The sequence below is a fragment of the Lithobates pipiens genome, unplaced genomic scaffold (assembly GCF_037356315.1).
Source record: "Lithobates pipiens isolate NorthernLeopardFrog02 unplaced genomic scaffold, aLitPip1_a1.2 Scaffold_19, whole genome shotgun sequence".
Taxonomy (NCBI): Eukaryota; Metazoa; Chordata; class Amphibia; order Anura; family Ranidae; genus Lithobates; species Lithobates pipiens.
The window spans coordinates 159350788-159370918 of NW_027507764.1; the positions used below are offsets into that span (position 1 = coordinate 159350788).

Here is a 20131-nt window from a genome sequence, read left to right on the forward strand (position 1 = left end):
TAATTCATTGAAGATCTGCCTCCCATAAGAGCACATGTACACAGACTATAGCGAAAATCTCCTCCTACCTGGACACTCAGGCAGACCTCACAGTTTATCACGTGACCGTGGTAAACAGATCAGCCAAAACATTTATATAGTGGCAGTATTTTAATGTAAAAAGATTTATAAGCTGTGGTCACTGTGGATGAACTATTTTCATAATACTGGGTTTAGTAACACTAAGTTTTTAGTTCTTAGAGTTCAGCTTTAAAATGTGTAAAGAGGGGAATGAATGTGAACCCCTGCTTTGCTATACATAGGCAAAGGACAGGTTCACAAAGGTTTTATTCAACCAAAACTGGAGCAGCACCTCAGAGTAATTAGTACCCATGCCTTGCAGTGCCCACATTGGGCAAATAAAGAAGAAATTTTACACTCTGTAGAAATATAGACATTTATTTAAAATATACAAGACAGAACTATGTGCATATTCATCCAATTTATTGTGATATTGCAGTCTCTATCCTATAACTCCAGGCTGGAACCTAAATTATGGCTCTGAAAAACAGATTAAAGACAGTGACTGAGTCTGTATTTTCTTAGTTAAACTTTTTCCCTGTGGACATTATTTACAAAATCCTTCAGTAATTATTACTTTGTACATTAAAATACAAATTACAGATCAAATGGGCGACTTCTTTCTGTCCAGAACTTCCAGCATGATTCTTCAGTCACAGTTAGAATGGCCATACGTTAAGCAATTTTCATTAGATTCACCCCCCCCCCCCCCCCCATGGAAGTTTTCCCGCCATTAGAATATAATGGATTTTTGCCACTGGCTATAATCTCATGAAAAAACTCAACAGGCTAGTTGTACTAAAGACAGACTTTCGTACAACCAGCCTGCCCATAGATTGATCAAAGTTTGGCCAGTTCATGCCGAATTTCAATCCATCTGTGGCTGGCTATACTTGGAGTTTAGCAAACACAGACAGGATGAAAAGGAAATTCTATCTCAGACACAATGCAAAACCAAGACCGACAAACAATATATGTCTCTCAAAAATCAAATGGGATAAAAACAGTAAAATATGGTTTTGCTTAACCATTTTAAGACCAGCCGCCACAGTTATACTGCGGCAGGTTGGGTCTCCTGGGCAATCAACGTCGGCCGCTTTAAGAGCTCTAGGCCACCAGAGCTGATTCTTGTGACCGGCGACCTCGATGTCCGCCGGCCGTGATCGCCCTACAAAGAACCAGAATGGGGATCTGTCAATTTAAACAGACAGATCCCGTTCTGTCAGGGGAGGAGAGACAGAACTGCTGTTCCTAGTGATTGGGAACAGCGATCTCTCTCTTCCTCCAGTCACTACACTCCCCCCCCAGTTAGAAACACCTCCCTAGGGAACACTTAACCCCCTGAGCATCCCCTAGTCTTAACCCATTCCCTGCCAGTGACATTTATACAGTAATCAGTGGCTATTTTTAGCACTTATCGCTGTATAAATGTCACTAGTCCCACAAAAAAAAAAAAAAAAATGTCCAAACTGTCCGATCTGTTCGCCACAATATCACAGTCCCACAAAAAAAAAAAAAAATCACTGATCACCACCATTACTAGTAAAAAAAAAATGTAAAAATTGTGATTTTTTTTTTTTTACCAAAAATGTGTAGAAGACTACATATTGCCCTAAACTAATTAAATGTTTTTTTTTAGATTTTTTTGGGATATTATAGCAAAAAAGTAAAAAATGTTTTTTATTTTCAAAATTGTTTAGAGCGCAATAAAAAAAAAAAAAAAAAAAGTGATAAAATACCATCAAAAGAAAGCTCTATTTGTGGGGACAAAAAGGACATAAATTTTGTTTAGGTACAGCGTTGCATGACCGCACAATTGTCAGTTAAAGCGACGCAGTGCTGTATCTCAAAAAATTGCCTGGTCATTAAAGGGTCAAATCCTTCCGGGTCCTTAACCACTTCTGGACCGCCGCACGCCGATATACCTCCAAACTTTGAAGCTGGCTGCCTTAACCCCGGCATCCTCATCTTCGGCCGGAGGTCCGGTTTCCAATAATAGTGGTCTCTGCGGCGGATTTGCCACAAGATTACTTTTATCGGCGGCGGGAGAGGCCCCCCGTGCCATGCTCCAGTGCCCTCCGCCGCTTACCTGAGCCATCGGCAGAGGCAATCGGATCCTTCTGCTGGCTGGGTATGGAGACAAGTGAGGAGAAGATGGCCCCCACCCATCTCCATACCATTGCAGGGCGGAAGCAACCTCAAAACATTACTGCAGCCATAGCTCTTAAAGGGCCATTTTTTATTGCATTTTACTGTAAATATGAGATCTGAGGACTTTTTGACCCCAGATCTCATATTTAATAGGTCCTGTCATGCTTTTTTTTCTATTACAAGGGATGTTTACATTCCTTGTAAAGGAATAAAAGTGAACACTTTTTTTTTTTTAAAGAACAGTGTAAAAATAAAAAGTAAAATAAAGAAAAAATACTTTTTTTTAAATGCGCCCGTCCTGCCGAGCTTGAATGCAGAAGCAAACGCATAGGCGAGTAGCACCCGCATATGAAAACGGTGTTCAAACCACACATGTGAGGTATCGCCACGATCGGTAGAGCGAGAGCAATAATTCCAGCCCTAGACCTCCTCTGTAACTCAAATCATGCAACCTGTAGAATTTTTTAAACGTCGTCTATGGAGATTTTTAAGGGTAAAAGTTTGTCGCCATTCCACGAGCGGGTACAATTTTGAAGCCACAACTCTTTTGCATATGGCCGGATTGAGATTGGGCTCAGGGAAGTATAAATGGGGGAGCGGGGCTGAGGGTAAAGCTATGAAGCTACATGCAGATGTTTGTTTACCAACGTACATAGAATGCATTAAAGTGGTTCAAAAGGCTAAACATTTTTTACCCTAATGCATTCCTTGTATTAAGATAAAAAACCTTTAGGCATCGAATTTGCCCCCTCCCCTTAAACTTACCCGAGCTCTCATTCGATCCAGTGCTGTGTGCGTCTGCCGCTCTTCTCTTCCCTCACTTCTGTGTCTCACTGGCTGTACTGGGGCAATCAAAGCCAGTAACAAGGGATGCAGGTGGAGCATGTATGAGTGCCCTCATGGTAAGCATTTTTCCCATAGGGGCACTGGACAGAGGAGGAACCAGGAGCACTGGCTGGGGACCTGAAAAAAGGGGAGGTTCGGGGCTGCTCTGAGCAATGAAATTGCACAGAGCAAGAAAGTATAGAGAGGTTTATTTTTGCTTTTTTAATTCTTCCTTTAAATCACTTTAAGGTAAAAATCCTTCTGACTTTAGAACCACTTTAAAATAAATCATTGCCAGATTTGTATTAAAAAAAGTAATAAAATGCAAGAGAAATGACATGTATATCTTGGTATTTTGTCAGTAAAATCTACCTGAACTCCCATGTGAAACACTGAATGGATTCCAGGTGCAGTAGAACATTCGTTAATAACAGTCTTACCATTTGTTTAGCTACTAGTTACAACCATAGTAAAATCGCCAATCTTGCTGCAGAGAAGGACCACTGCTAGCCGTCCCCAAAACACCCAATGTAGTCAGAGCTAAAGCTCTCCATAGAGCAGGGAGTGTGAGGATACCTTAGAGCTCTAAACTAACTTTGATTAAAGAGTGTTAGACTGCTACAGAGAGGCCACTGCTTCCACACACAGGACAGCACTCCTTCTCTTCTCGCTGTTTAATTTTGGGTGTTGCTTATTTACCAGCTAAATTAATGCCAAAATAGAATAGGTGTTATGTCTGCGCTTAGTGGTATAAACAGCCACATGCAATTGGTGCAGGACCGGTTTGGTGGTGTGTCAATGATGGTCTGGGGAGACATAGCCATGGAAGGACACACAGACCTCTACAGCCTAGACAATGGCACCCTGACTGCCATTAGTATAAAATGTATGCGTGTGTGTGTGAAACGGCTCTAGAGGTTTATCTACTACCTGAGGCCGGCTGTGTTTACTAACAATTCATACACGATGTTTGATGCCCCGAGGTCCTGCCGCCATTTTCCTTTGTTCGATTGGCAGCTTTTTATGCAAGTGTATCTAGCAGCAATTGTTTTTTATACATGTTTTTATGTGCTCGTTCGCCAATACTGCACCGTTGGAAGCTATGAAAAAGGAAAACCTACTTATGATCTTGATCCTGTAATATGCAAAATTTGCTGTTCTAGATCTTAGACAGCAATAACATCTGGCAAGTACGATTTTCTGCTTTTGGTGGAGGCGACACTGGGTGAATGAATCACTTAAGGTGGGGGACTACCCTGGGCACATTACCTTATTCATTTGCAGAGACTCACGTTGGACTTTTTCATTATTTGTAACTTGAATGTTTTTTAAGAACACTATATGTGTTTATATATTTTTAGCGCTGCAATTCTTCCATAAATGAATGCCAAGACTTTCTGTGATTACTCACCATTTCGCTATTCTATTGCAGCATTTTAAAGGGGAGTTCAACTAGGCTTTAAAGGAAACCCGATCTGACTGCTTACTAATAAATTTAAGTCACTGACCCAGAACCAGGTTACAATTCAGGAGAGTCATCAGAATATACTGAAGTCACTGCATCAAAATGACAAATGCAACTCAGAGGTCAGGCATAGCGGTACAGTACAAGTTTGCTTTAAACTTCAATAGCCTTCATATGTACAACAAGTGAACACAATAAATATATCAGCCTATTTGGATTGTAGAATTCAGTGAAACTCAAGCCGTCATTTTTTTAATGAAAACAAAATAAAAAAATAAAAAATGAATCTTATTGGTTGTGATGGACAACACAGGCACTTTCCAAATGAGAGGCCCAATGGATTACATATATACATCAAGAGGATATCAACAGTGGAGGCATTTGCCCATAACTAATCAGATTTTTTTGTATAAACTGCAGTAGAGGAATGACAGTAGATAACTGGTTGATACAGGCAACCCAGACCTCTTCTTTCAGTTTCATGCATGAAGCCACAGTTTGTAATCATTTAAGACAAGGCAGACGTAGAAGACATAATCTGATGATAGAAAAGTACATTTTAGAACATGTCAATGTAACATAATATGCGCTTCTTGGGGAAAGTAAATTTGGAAAGATAATTTGCATATGTTGAACCTATAAAACCTCAAACATCTCTCATACTTAAAATTTCAAAAATTAAAATTTTTTCAACCAGTCCCTTAATTAAAAACAAATGCTAACTAAAAATTCCTAGGTGTCTTTAAAAGTCACAATAATTTCCATCATATTTTCTTTGTCAGTCAGGCTCTCCCGAAACAGCTGTGTATGTTGCCATGCACAACTTCCTTCTCCGCCATATAATTCAGCTTCCAATACAACTTCTGACGCATTTAAAAACTCTGGGTAAGAACGGAGGTTTTTATCTGAAAAAAAAAAATAAAATAAAATAAAAAAAATTACAGAGTCATCTAGTTGATTAAGAAATTGTAAAGATTAAGCTAGGCATCCTCAGTGAACAATCTTTAAAGTGTATTTGTTTTGCTGCCTCCCATAGATCATTTTTGGCCCTTGTATGACTTAATGATGTAGTTTCCAGACTGACATCAAATCAAATGATATTTCTGTCACTGCATGGTCAATGTTTTCTAGCAAGTATTATATGCCTGTATGCAGGTTGGCTTAATGGTGCTAGATTTCTATCTAGAACTCTACTAGTAACTGCAGCTGTCCATAGAGCCATAAAAGGAATGATCTGCTTGTGTGCATCTAATAGAAGATAGAGCTCTAGGCAAATATCATAATCTTGGAATCTACATCATACGACTCACATATATGTCCTAAAAGAAACTGATTAGTTGTGCATTGCACATTGGGCTGCAAACATCCCTATGTGCACAGTCCCAACAGCCTTCTCCTCTGAAATTGTGGTAATTGATAGGTGACTAAAGTTAAAAATTGCGGCAGAAGATCTCATTCTTTAGTCACCTGTTATCCTTCAGCCTGCTGATTGGACATTACAGGAGCAGCAGCACACTGATAGGTTTAACCCTGTTCTCTTTATTCTGTAAGCAGATGTTGCCAGTAATAATATTTATTGATATATTACATATAGTACAGGTCCAGCATTACAGAATACATTGAACAATCATGAAAATGGCCCCTGCGGTATCAACAATTAGGAAATATAGCAAGATAGTCGCACAAGTTTTGTCTACATTCAAAAAAAGGAGAGAGGGGGAGAGGGGGAGGAGGTGAAAAGAATAAAACGATGGGGGGGAGTGAAAGCAAAAGACAACATCCAATAATATCACACGATACCACAATAAGTCATTCCAAGCCATGGACCCAAAGGACTAGTGTTGGGCTAGGAATGGGTATTATCAGTGATTCCTTCTGCATCTATTCAATTGGACCAGTCTTTGTTAAATTTTCTAGGGCAGTTGCGACTAGTATAGGTCAATTATATAGTATAGTATAGTATAGGGCTTCCCCTTCCGCTACAGTGGGGGGCTGAAGAACCATCTATTTGACCAAAAGGGTCCACCTCCCATAGAATGATGAAATATATATATAATTTTATATATACACACACACACATATACTATATTACCAAAAGTTTTCCACACTTTGCAGCTTCAGCTCTTCTGGGAAGGCTGTCCACAAGATTCAGGAGTGTGTCTATGGCAGTGATGGCGAACCTTGGCACCCCAGATGTTTTGGAACTACATTTCCCATGATGCTCATGCACTCTGCAGTGTAGCTGAGCATCATGGGAAATTTCGTTCCAAAACTTCTGGGGTGCCAAGGTTTGCCATCACTAGTCTATGGGAATGTGTGACCATACTTCCAGAAGTGCATTTGTGAGGTCAGACACTGATGTGGATGAGATGGCCTGGGCCGCACTCTCCGGTCTAATTCATCCCAAAGGTGGTTCTATTGAGTTGAGGTCAGGACTCTGTGTAGGCTAGTCAAGTTCCTCAGGTTTCACACCAAACTCGCTCATCCATGTCTTTATGAACCTTGCTTTGTGCACTGGCACAGTCATGTTGGAACAGGGTATGCCGACACCTTAAGAGTTCCCTTCACTGGCCAAGTCCAACTCTTGAAAAACAACCCCACACCATAACCCCCCTTCCAACAAATGATTTGGACTGGTGCACAAAGCAAGTTTCATAAAGACATGGATGAACGAGTTTGAGGTGAAGGAACTTGACTGGCCTGCACAGAGTCCTGACCTCAACCTGATAGAACACCTTTGGGATGAATTAGAGCGGAGTCAGGCCTTCTCATCCACATCAGTGCCTGACCTCACAAATGCACTTCTGGAAGAATGGTCAAACAGACACGCTCCTAAACCTTGTAGACAGCCTTCCCAGAAGAGTTGAAGCGGTTATATCTGCAAAGGGTGGGCCAACTCAATATTGAACTCTACAGACTAAGACTGGGATGCCATTAAAGTTAATGTGCTTGTAAAGGCAGCAATCCCAATACTTTTGGTGATATAGTGTATACAGTGCCTTGAAAAAGTATTCATACCCCTTGGAATTTTCCACATTTTGTCATGTTACAACCAAAAACGTAAATGTATTTTATTGGTATTTTCTGTGATAAACCAACACAAAGTGGCACATAATTGTGAAGTGGAAGGAAAATGATAAATGGTTTTCAAAATATTTTACAAATAAATTTGTGAAAAAAGTGTGGTGTGCATTTGTATTCAGCCCCCTGAGTCAATATTTTGTAGAACCACCTTTTGCTGCAATTACAGCTGCAAGTCTTTGGGGATGTCTCTACCAGCTTTGCACATCTAGAGAGTGACATTTTTGCCCATTCTTCTTTGAATGGAGAGCATCCGTTAACAGCAATTTTCAACTCTTGCCACAGATTCTCAATTGCATTAAGGTCTGGACTTTGACTGGGCCATTCTAACACATTAATATACTTTGATCTAAACCAGTCAATCCATTGTAGCTCTGGCTGTATGTTTAGGATCTTGGTCCTGCTGGAAGGTGAACCTCCACCACAGTCTCAAGTCTATTGCAGACTAACAGGTTTTCTTCTAAGATTGTCCTGTATTTGGCTCCATCCATCTTCCCATCAACTCTGACCAGCTTCCCTGACCCACTGTATAAAAGCATTCCCACAACATTATGCTGCTTCCACCATGTTTCACGATGGGGATAGTGCGTTTAGGGTGATGTGCAGTGTTAGGTTTCTGCCACACGTGGCGTTTTGCTTTTAGGTCAAAAAATTTAATTTTTGACTTAGCGTAAAATCCATTTCTCTGACTTCATTGACAGACGCAGCGCTCCATTATTCAGAACCATAGGGTTATATCGCCCCATACAGAAGTAGGACACTAGGCAGAAAAAAGACTTGGCTATGGCTATGGGCAGTCCTAGGTGATATACACCCCCCCCCCCCCCTCTCTGTTATAGGCCTTCAGTTTAGTAACAAGCAGTGTCAGAAGCATCAAAACTCCTTAGAGTGGTGGATGCGGTGTGTCAAACTCAGAGAAATGGATTTTACGATAAGTCAAAAATCCAATTTTCTCTTTCGTTCATTGACAGACACAGCTCTCCATTATTCAGAACCTTAGGGACCTCCCAAAACAGTGCCAAACATGAGGGATGGGACAACGAAAAATCCCAAGGCTAACACAAGAGCCAACCAGATAACAGGAGCTCAACACAGAAACAAACTGGAGCCCAACCTGAACAATACCCCTTCAAGAAGGAATAGACCCTCTAAACAGCAGCCTGCAACACCTTGTGGCCAAAAGAAGCATCCTCAGATGCCAGCATAGCCACATTGTAGAATTTTGTGAAAGTGTACACTGCCAACCAAGTGGCCGCCTTGCAAACCAGCGCAGCTGACGCATGATAAAAGAAAGGCCCAAGAAGCAATAAGTAGCCAAGTAGAATGCACCATAACAGGGAAAGGAGGAACCTAACCCCTGAAAGAATAGACAAGAGTCATCATCTGTCTGAGCCATCTAGAAAGGTCGTAGAAGAAGCAGACAGGCCCCTTTTTCAGCCCGTCCGTGATCGGAAACAGTGAGTCTGATCTCCGGAAAGGCCCTTTGACTGCCAAATACACCCGAATTGCCCGAATACATCCAGGGCATGCAAGGTAAATCCCTTAGGACATCTTGACCTGGGACACGGAAGGCAATACAACGTCCTTAATCAAAAGGAATCAGAGGAGGGAACCACGGACAAGAGCAAAGAACCACTTCATCTTTATGGATCACCAGGTAAGGAGTATGGCATGGTAACGCCTACAGTTCCGACACTCTGGGAGCAGGGGTGATAGCAACCAAAAAAGCCACCTTCTGGACAGAGCAAGCAGCAGCACATCCCACATATTTTCAAAGGGAGGCTCCTGTAGAACCGAACGCACCAAGAGTAGATCCAACAGCGGTAGAAGCGACTGCACCGGTAAAGGCAGATGTCGAACCCCTTGATTAAGAGTACGCACCAGGGAGTGCAACACCAGGGGACGCCAAAGTATACTGCTAAGGCCGACACCTGGCCCTTGATGGTACTCAAGGCCAAGTTCTGCTCAACCTCCCCTGTGAAGGAAGGTCGAAATCCGATCCGCGAGAAAGAATGAGGGTAAATGGCAAGCACTTCACACCAGGACATGTATGCTGTCCATGTCCGGTGGTAAATCTTCCCAGAGGAAGGCTTCCTAGCCGTCAGCACCTGGCTTATAACAGCCAGGACTTCAAAAACCAGCGACTGAAGCAGAATGCAAGATCGGCCCTTGGGACAGTAGAACCTCCCTGAAAAGGTAGTCACCAAGGCACATCAGTGACCAAGCTCACTAGGTGGACTTACCAAGACCAACAAGACCATCCGGGCCCACTGGAATGACCGTAATCCCTTCGGCCTCGATCCTGTGCAAAAGCCGGCAGAATCTTGAGAGGATAGGCGTAGATCCTACTATACCAGCCCCATTGGGCCACCAGAGCGTCTGCAGTGTCCACCAGAGGAGCCCGTGACCTTGCCAGAAACCTCAGTATCATTCCATTAAGCCGGGACGCCAACAGGTCTACCTCGGGAGTGCCCCATCGCAGACATATCCAATGCCTCACTAGCTGACTGGGGCAACCGCCTGCCATTTTTCTACTCCTAGAACACATACGGCGGAGAGGGCTGGAACAAGGCGTTCTGCCCACCGGAGCATGCTTGCTACTGTCTGGGCTGCCAACACACTCTTTGTTCTGCCCTGGTGAATGACATAGCCCCCCACCGTGTCTTTGTCTGACTGGATCCATGATCCATACATAGTCTGATCGCTCGAAGTCCCAGGATATCAATCGACAGTCCGGATTCCTCTAGCGTCTAACGCAACGACCCTGAGCAGTACCCAGTACCAGGACACCTCCCCACCTGGACAGACTGGCATTGGTGGTGACCACTGTCAAATACAAGGGGAGAAAGGATGTGCCCTGCCAAAATTCCGGAGAGCAAAGCCACCAGACCAGAGACCCCTGGTTTTCTGGCTCAGCCAAATCTGATAGCCCAGAGACCTTGGGCACTTTACGCTAGGATCTCACTTGAAAGGAGCTTGTATGGAACTGCGCAAATAGAACCGCCTCAAAAGGTAGATACCATCAGGCCCACAACCCACATTACAGGACCTCAGGGAGGCCCACCTGCGAGACAGTAGTTCAAACGCAGCATGCAAATTCTTGAGTTTGTCCATCGGAAGAAACACTCTGGCCAGAGATAAAACCAGAGTCAGCCCAGATAATCCAATTTTCTGGAAGGAGCCGGAGCAGACTTCAGGTAGTATACTGAGGTCTGTATAGCGAGCTACTTCACCCCTCACAGTAGCTGAGGACTCTGCTCACAGAAGAATATCGTCCAAGCAGCCCAGGACCGCAATCCCCCGCTTGCATAACCACACCAGAAATGGGGCTAACACCTTTGTGAGCATGCGACAGTAAAAATGTGGTGTTGGGCAAAGATTGGAGTGCGTAAATAAGCATCCATGATGCCAACAGAGGCTCAAAAGTCCCCATGATGAAGGGACGCCACCACTGGGCAGATGGACCCCATTCTATACCCACTGGAACCAGGACAAGCACACCCTGAAGCCACAGGACTTGCACAACCCCAAGGAAAACTGCCTACAGTTCAGTGACAGAAGCCAATTGGCCTTTTCGGGCTTAAAGGCCGGAACACTAGAACATGGCCTTGTCTTTTGGTCTAGGGAGCCCTGCTTTCGGCTCACCAGACCAGGTCCATTGCATGCCGAGATGAAGGAACGCATCCGCTACGAGGCCCTTTTGTCCATTTCAGACTGTGGAAGACATTTACACTTCCCTCCTGTAAGACTTGTAATAATGTCATCCAGGGTAGTCCCAGACAATTGCCTTGAAATGGTAACCCAGTCAGAGCGTTTTTAGAAGCCAGACCAACACTTAAGCCCTGATACATGTGTAAGCACCACTGCAGAAACAGAGAGCTTAGGCTGCTTTCACACTGGGGCGGTATTCAGGCGTTACAGCGCTAAAAATAGCGCCTGTGTAACGCCTGAAAAAAACCGGCCCCTTTAACTCCAGTGTGAAAGCCGGAGGGCTTTCACACTGGAGCGATGCGCTGGCAGGACGGTGAAAAAAGTCCTGCTAGCCGCATCTTTGCAGCGGTGAAGGAGCGGTGTATTCACCGCTCCTAAACCGCTCCTACCCATTGAAATCAATGGGACACCGCGGCAATGCGCCGCTGCAGCGGCGCTTTGCGGGCGGGTTTAACCCCTTTTCGGCCGCTAGCGGGGGTTAAAACCACCCCGCTAGCGCCCGCACACCGCCGCTAAAACGACGGTAAAGCGCCGCTAAAAATAGCGGCGCTTTACCGCCGACGCTGCTCCCGCCCCAGTGTGAAAGCAGCCTTAGCAACCAAGGGAACTGCGTCCAAGAGGCATAAGCATACAAACTGCAGCAGCGAAAGCAGAGGGAATCTGCACCCCCCCCTTCAGGTATGTCACCCGGTTCCTTAAAAGCCAGAGACTCCTCTGCCAGAATCTCAGTCGCCTTGCGCAACCTAGAGACAGGAGGATCCACTACCGGTGGAACAGTCAGCTCTTTAAGGAGGGACCCCACAAAGGTTTACCTCACAGGGAAGCGTCTTTGGAACCATAAAGGGACGCTTTGGACACTCCCAGTCTTTACGAACAAATATTCCAAAATAGGCAGAAGGGAACGCTTTTGCCATGCGAGATAGTTTAGTGCCAAGGGGACAGGCACCTTGGCCGCAGGAACAACCTCATTAACTGACAGGACAGGGAGTGTGGCTGTGGCCACCAACCCCGCAAGGTGGTTTATGGCAAAGCTGCAGCCTAAATTAGTGGAGGGCCGCCGCAGGGGGCACGGATCTGTGGATGCCTGGTCACCCACCAAACCATCAGGTGCCAAGGTGTACCCCCCATAGTGAAAACCCTGGAGGGGAGGGGGGTGGACAGAGTGTCTGATGCACCTAAGCCAGAGGCCTGGGCATCACCCAGGGAAGGGGGGATGTAGAAGAGAACCCCAGAGGGACCGACCACTCCAGGGGAGTACCTACGCCCCACACCACTCCAGGGAAGGAGAGGAAGGGGCCCCTTACCGCTCCAGCGAGTGCGCAGGTAACGCTTCCAGACAGATCCTCCTTGCCTTTCGAATTGGGGGGGGCTGTCTGCCATGAGGAACGCTACGACATAGGCCGAGACACAGTCGTATGCGACCTTGCGAGATGTTTAACTCGCAGGGCCAGGCACCGTCCAGTGGGGCTATGTCGCGGCAGACCTAGTGCGTAGTTGCGGTCTGCACGCACTCGCTGGCCAGACTGGGGAGACCACTTGATCTTAGTGTCCAGTTTGTCTCCCAGTCTGGCAGTTGATTTTAGATCTCACAGGGAAAAATCCAAGCAAAAAAAAAAAAAAGTAGCTTAAAAAGCAAAAACAAAAAATTCCCACGACCAGAGATGCCAGCAGGGAACTAGGTGCTTACTCCTGACTAGGCAGAAGAAAACCAAAGGCCTATAGCATAGAGGGGGGTGTATATCACCATAAGCATAGCCAAGTCTTTTTTTCTGCCTAGTGTCCTATTCCTGTAGGGAGCGATATAACTCTAGGGTTCTGAATAATGGAGAGCTGTGTCTGTCAATGAACGAAAGAGGAAGTACAATTTTGGTCTTATCTGACCAGAGCACCTTCTTCCACATGTTTTCTGTGTTTCCCACATGGCTTCTTGCAAACTACAAACAGGACTTCTTATGGCTTTCTTTCAACAATGGCTTTCTTTTTGCCACTCTTCCATAAAGGCCAGATTTGTGGAATGCATGATTAAATAGTTGTCCTGTGGATTTCAGCAGCTCCTCCAGAGTTACCATGGGCCTCTTGGCTACGTCTCCGATTAATGCTCTCCTTGCCCGGTCTGTCAGTTTAGGTGGACATCTAGATGTGTTTGCAGTTGTGCCATACTATTTCCATTTTCAGATGATGGATTGAAGTGATCCGTGAGGTGTTCAAGCTTGGAATATTTTTTTATAACCTAACCCCACTTTAAACTTCTCCACAACTTTATCCAACCTGTCTGGTGTGTACCTTGGCCCTCATGATGCCGTTTGTTCACTAAGGTTCTCTAACAAACCTCATCACAGAACAGCCGTATTTATACTAAGATAAAATTACACACAGGTGGACTCTACTTTACTAATTAAGTGAGTTCTGAAGGCAATTGGTTCCACAAGATTTTAGTTAGGGGTATCAGAGTAAATGGGGCTGAATACAAATGCACGTCACACTTTTCACATATTTGTAAAAACATTTGAAACCATTTATCATTTTCCTTCCACTTCACAATTGTGCCACTTTGTGTTGGTCTATCACATAAAATAACAATAAAATACATTTATATTTTTGGTTGTAACATGACAAAATGTCAAGGGGTACGAATACATTTTCAAGGAATTGTAGATGAATGTTTTTTATACCTGTATTGTGAATGTTGGACTTATGAAATAGTGTATGTCCTGCTACACATCCAGAGTGTTTATTGCATCTCCCAGGGCTTTTTTGGTAAAAATGAAACTAAAATGTGATACCCATCGCCTAATAGTTAAGCATTTGTTTTTTTGCTATAACAGAATCATAGGGAAAGTTACCAGGATTAACATCCACTTGTGTTTCTGCAGAATACAGCTTCCAGTTTATTGTACCACTTTCGAAAGTCTGGCTGCTTGTCCGGACACTTATACTCTCAACTTTTAGTCCAGCTGATGCACACTCGACCTTCCAACCAATTTTGGCTAATGTAGTACCTTCTTTGCGAGCTAAATATACCTGAAAAATATCAAGCACTGTTAAATAGTAACTGCTCTGCAATGAACAATTTTACAGCTATAGTCAATATTCTTACATATGTAACCCTACGCAATTCTCAGAAACAAGCCTGTGTAGACTGGTGCACCAAACATAGATTTCTCCTTAATATGAAGGATAAATAGTAATGGTATTTACTGGCCAAATAAGCAACATATTTTAAACCCTTCCTATCTGCAATTTGTAGATTGTTTTCCTGCATAAAAACCCATGCTGAGATTAATTTTATATTATCCCTTTAACAAGTACCAGCTGACACTTTGCACATCTGTTAGATGTCAAACCCAACTGTCACTAACATATTGGTCCACACTGATGATAGTTACCCAATCTGAATTGTAGACAATCATGTGATCACTATGTCAACTTGGTACCAGATCCCAAATAGTGTTGTCAGCCCCAGTCAAGTTTGTTCCAGCTGGACTATAGAACCTCTCTGCTTGGGGGCTGTTCCATTGTCCATCAAGAAAGTCAAGCAGGACTGAAACACTGCTTGGGATTTCAGTGCAGGAAAGGCTGTGGCAGCTCACTACAGAAATTATACACGCTGGATTTCTAGCCAAATCAAAAGGAATTTCTGTACATGCAGTGTTTATAAAGAGACAAAACTTGAGGAAATTTGCATGAATGTCAGATTAAAAAAAAAAAAAAATTTTGTATGATGTATACTCGAACCACTTGAAGACCAGACCGTTTCACCCCCTCCCAGTCCAGGGCATTTTTCAGCGCTGTCACACTTTGAATGGCAATTACTCCGTCGTGCCACACTGTACCCAAATTAATTTTTTTGAGACCGAAAGAGCTTTCTATTAGTCGTATTTAAAGTAGAGGTTCACACAAAAATTGAACCTCCACTTTCGGAATCCACCCCCCCTCCGGTGTCACATTTGACACCTTTCAGGGGGGAGGGGAGTGCAGATACCTGTCTAAGACAGGTATTTGCACCCACTTCCGGGCAGACTCCCAGGAGAGTCTATGCCTCTTCCTGCCATGCCGCTCTGTCTGCTGGGGGACACACGGGTCCCAGAGACAGCGCGGACCATTTGGCTTGCGCTGCCCGACTCGCGCATGCGCAGTCGGGAACTGGGAAGTGAAGCCGCAAGGCTTAATTTCCTGAATCCCTTACCGAAGATGGCGACGGCAGCATCCGCGGACCGAGCGAGGGTTCGGCCTCCGGTGCCGACATCGCTGAACCCTGGAACGGGTGAGTGTCTTTATTTTAAAAGTCAGCAGCTGCAGTATTTGTAGCTGCTGACTTTTAAAAAAAATTTTTTTTTTGCAGGACTCGCAACAGGATTTTATTTTTTACTATATTTATATATATATATATATAAAAGGACAGAAAATAAAATGTAAATAGATACAAAAAAATTGCAGGGCTGAAACCAAATTGAATGACAATGAAGTGTAAACCTCTAAAGTTAAAAAAAAAAAAGAAAAAAATTAAGTGATGACACGTGATGTGAAATAAAAAAGAAAAAAAAGAAACCATAATCCAAAAAATTATCAGAGTCCACAATTGAAAATAAAAACTAAACAGGAGAAGATGCTTCTGCCACACACTGTGATGAGAAACACCTGGTGAAAAGTCAGTGAGGACTATTTAAAAAGGTAAAGTGCAGTGCTCCCCAACCAAAAGTGTATTGCAGCTTCTTACCAGAAAGTATTGACCTCTGTACTACAGAGGTCAATGCAGCGCATAGGGGGTTAAGGTCTCCCTCCAACCATTCCATCTCCTCAGTCTGAGCCAGTCACTAGTTTCTCCAAAGCGCTCAGAAATAAAATGAGACAGGCACTCTCAGTGTAAAACTGTATACTACCGTACATGCTTTTATAAAATCATAAAAATGCGCACTCACATAGTTAAAGGGACAAAACAGCTCAGCAAATGAGTAATGGCAAGTGGCATTCCTAAGGGCTGCCCCAAACTCAATCCCAACCATCCAAAAGAATCAATGGGCATGGTAACATCACTTTTTAGGTCCCACCCTATACGTTTCATCATAGATGACATTGTCTGGGGGGGGGAATCTGTCAAAACGTGGCTGACCACGCACTGAGGTTATAAATAGAGTGGCGGCACCGCAGTGCCTATAATAGGTAAACAGCCTTACAAAAAAACAGAACAGCACCACCATAGGATGGAGGGCTAACTACATGTGTGTTCTTCATTAAAGTGGTAGTATGGTCAATTTTTTAACTTTTACCTACAGGAAAGCCTATAATAAGGCTTACCTGTAGGTAAAAATAATATCTCCTAAACCTGTACGGTTTAGGAGATATTCCCCTCGGTATGCGCCGCTGACTGCAGCGGCGCATGCGCACAAGGGAGTTCTCTCCGTGAAAATCCGCCAGTGCTCGTGCGGCCGGACTGAAATCTCCCGCGCGCATGCGCGGGAGTGACGATATCGCGGCTCCGGCCACTCACAGCGCCGGAGCCGCGATACCCGGAAGAGACGCCGAGGGAGCATGTCGGCTCCCTCGGCGTGGATCGGGCCAGATGTCGGGGCCTCGTTCTAAGGTAAGTATTTCATAATGAGCTAGTATGCGGTGCATACTAGCTCATTATGCATTTTGCTTTGCAGGTTTAAAAAAAAAAAAAAAAAAAAAAAAATTGCGGGTTTACTACCGCTTTAAAGCCCGCAGGTAATGGATAATAGAAAATCTACATGAATGCCACCTAGTGTCAAAACCATATTAAGGCACAAATACTATAATCCCTTCACCAAAGAAAGGATTTATAGAATAAAAATTAGAAATTGTGTTAAAAACCACTGAAAATTCCCAATCAATAGAAGAGAAAATTAAAATGATATAAAAAGGGATACTATTAAAAAATTAACACTAGCCTAGAAAATAAAAATGTATTTGCTTAGCTTATGTTTTAAAAGTTTGCAAATAATCTTTCTTCATAAATTTGGGGAAAAATCTACTCTGTTATGTTTCTTTGGAGGGGAAAAAAAATATCAGTATTTAGTCTACAAAAAATAAATTTATATATATATATATATATATATATATATATATATACACACATATATATATATATATATATATATATATATATACACACACACACACACACACACACACCCCTTAAACTTCTGTAGCAATGCTGGCAGTACTCATACGTCTTTTTCCCAAAGACAACCTCTGGATATGACGCTGAGCACGTGCACTCAACTTCTTTGGTTGACCATGGCGAGGCCTGTTCTGAGTGGAACCTGTCCTGTTAAACCGCTGTATGGTCTTGGCCACTATGCTGCAGCTCAGTATCAGTGTTTTCACATGAAAAGGTATAATAAAATATTTACAAAAATGTGAGACGTGCACTCACTTTTGTGAGATTGTGTAATTATATATATATATATTTGAAAATTGATCAGTTCTAATTTACTGACTGCCACTCATTCTTGAGGCCCTAAAAATCCAGGAAAGTACAAATATCCCCAAAATTACCGCTCTTTGGAAAGTAGACAGTGCAAGGTATTTAGTAAAAGACATGGTTAGAAAGTTTTCTTTGAGGTTGTAATTTTTTGAAAAATAAAGAAAATTAAATAAAATGTGTTTTTTCATAAAGGTGTCATTTTAAAATAGTTCCAACCCCCCCCCTCCCCCCCCCCCACACACACAAAGCATAGGCGTACTTAGAATTACGTCACAAAACACATTCTGCTGCTCCTCCCAATTATACCGCAAACTTTTTTTTACAGCCTAGCCACAAAGGCCCAAAATCCAAGGAGCACCTTCAAGCTGTCTAGGGGCATAAATTACATCTACCGTATATACTCGAGTATAGGCCGACCCGAATATAAGCCGAGGCCCCCAATTTACCCCCAAAAAAACTGGCAAACTTATTGACTCGTGTATAAGCCGAGGGTGAGACATGCCTGTCCATCCCTGTGTGTGTGTCCGTCCATCCCTGTGTGTGTGTCCGTCCATCCCTGTGTGTCCGTCCATCCCTGTGTGTCCGTCCATCCATCCCTGTGTGTGTGTGTGTCCATCCAACCATCCATCCCTGTGTGTGTGTGTCTCCATCCATCCATCCATCCATCCCTGTGTGTGTGTGTCTCCATCCATCCATCCATCCCTGTGTGTGTGTGTATCCATCCATCCGTGTGTGTGTGTATCCATCCGTGTGTGTGTGTGTGTGTGTGTGTGTGTGTGTGTGTGTGTGTGTGTGTGTGTGTGTGTGTCCAGCCTACCTGTGTCCCGAGCCTTTGTCCCGAGCCTCCGTCCCGTGCCTTGCCTCCTTGCCTCCGTCCCGTGCCGTGCCTTGCCGCCGTGCCTTGCCTCCGTCCCGTCCCGTCCCGTGCCGTGCCTTGCCTTGCCTCCGTCCCGTGCCCTCTTCGTCGGCGCCTCGGCGGCCATTGTAAAATTCAAAAGCTGCGCCGCCGCCTTCGCCTGTGATAGGCGGAACACTGAATTTCCCAGCAGCCTGTGTTCCGCCTATCACGGACATCGTATCATCCTCGTCCGTAGTACGAGGATGATACGATGTCCGTGATAGGCGGAACACAGGCTGCTGGGAAATTCAGTGTTCCGCCTATCACAGGCGAAGGCGGAGCCGGAGGCGCGGCTTTTGAATTATAGAATGGCCGCTGTCTGTCTGCTCGACACGCTGATCGAGCGGGCAGACAGCGATGACTCGAGTATAAGCCGAGGGGGGCACTTTCAGCCTCAAAAAAGAGGCTGAAAATCTCGGCTTATACTCGAGTATATACGGTATCTAATTCCTGACTATCATATTTTTGGACATTGACTGGTGTTGTGGTGATCGGAGAAATTGTGACTGGCTGCACTAATAAGGCTTGTTCACATGTGAGATTGGGAGCCAGTAAAACCTTGAGGTTCAGTTGTGGTTTTATGTGATCAATTCCATGGCAGCACAATGCAACTATAGTGACACTACTTGCTCTGGTGTCAGAATTTTATTTTTTACACACTGCCACTAGAACAGTGCAGTGTGACTCTGGTGACTGCTGTGGCTTTTGAACAGAGACATTGGCTGTTGCATTGGAATAGTGTCATCAGTGCAGCAGTCCATGTCTCTGATCAGCAGACAAAGCAGTACAATGTCACCATAGTGACAAGGTAGTGTTTGTAAAAAAAAAAAAAAAAGTGACAAACTGAATGGCAACACTTGTGTATGTGGTAAAGACTTACCATTTTCCAGTCATTTTCTACTTTTCTGTGCAGGGACTCGTTTACCCAGGCTCCATTTTCCCAGCCAGCAATCACTTCGTTGCCATTTGAGACTCGTGTGTACTGATCATCCACAATGTTGTACTGTAGATGAAACCGTTTAGCAGCTTTTTCTTTTTCAGTGGGAACAAATGTCACGCTCTTGGTCTAGTAACAAGACAAGGAAATCATAGTATTTACAACTTACAAATTGCTGACAACATCCATCTGAACTTTTATTAAACTCCTAAGAACTGATGATCCTTTCACACACTTTCTTGTTGCAGTGTCTGAAACCATTTATTCCTTTTTTTTTATACTTCTGTATGGCTTACATCTTTAACAAAATCATCTTCAACCAAAAGCTACATCTTGTATGATTCAGTGTTATGTTTCATCTATTTCTTCGTGTGGGAGGTAGAGATGAGCTTCAAGTTCGAGTCGAACTCATGTTCAGCGAACAGTGAACAATTTGGGCTGTTCGTGGCAAATTCGAAAAGCTGGAACACCCTGTACAAGTCTATGGGAGAAATCTAAAGTGCTAATTTTAAAGGGTAATATGCAAGTTACTGTCCTAAAAAAGTGTTTGGGGAC

General features: G+C 43.8%; 1 protein-coding gene across 1 annotated transcript in view; it reads right to left on the minus strand.

Moving 5' to 3' along the window:
- Positions 1-422: 422 nt before the first annotated feature.
- The window catches only part of NGLY1 (N-glycanase 1), an 83128-nt gene continuing 63419 nt past the window's right edge, over positions 423-20131 (minus strand). The window contains exons 10-12 of the mRNA XM_077491431.1: positions 19520-19705; positions 14137-14314; positions 423-5406 (exon numbers count right to left, since the gene is read on the minus strand). Coding sequence (XP_077347557.1) covers positions 5234-5406; positions 14137-14314; positions 19520-19705 — 537 coding nt within the window. The 3' untranslated portion in view covers positions 423-5233. The remainder of the gene's footprint in view (positions 5407-14136; positions 14315-19519; positions 19706-20131) is intronic.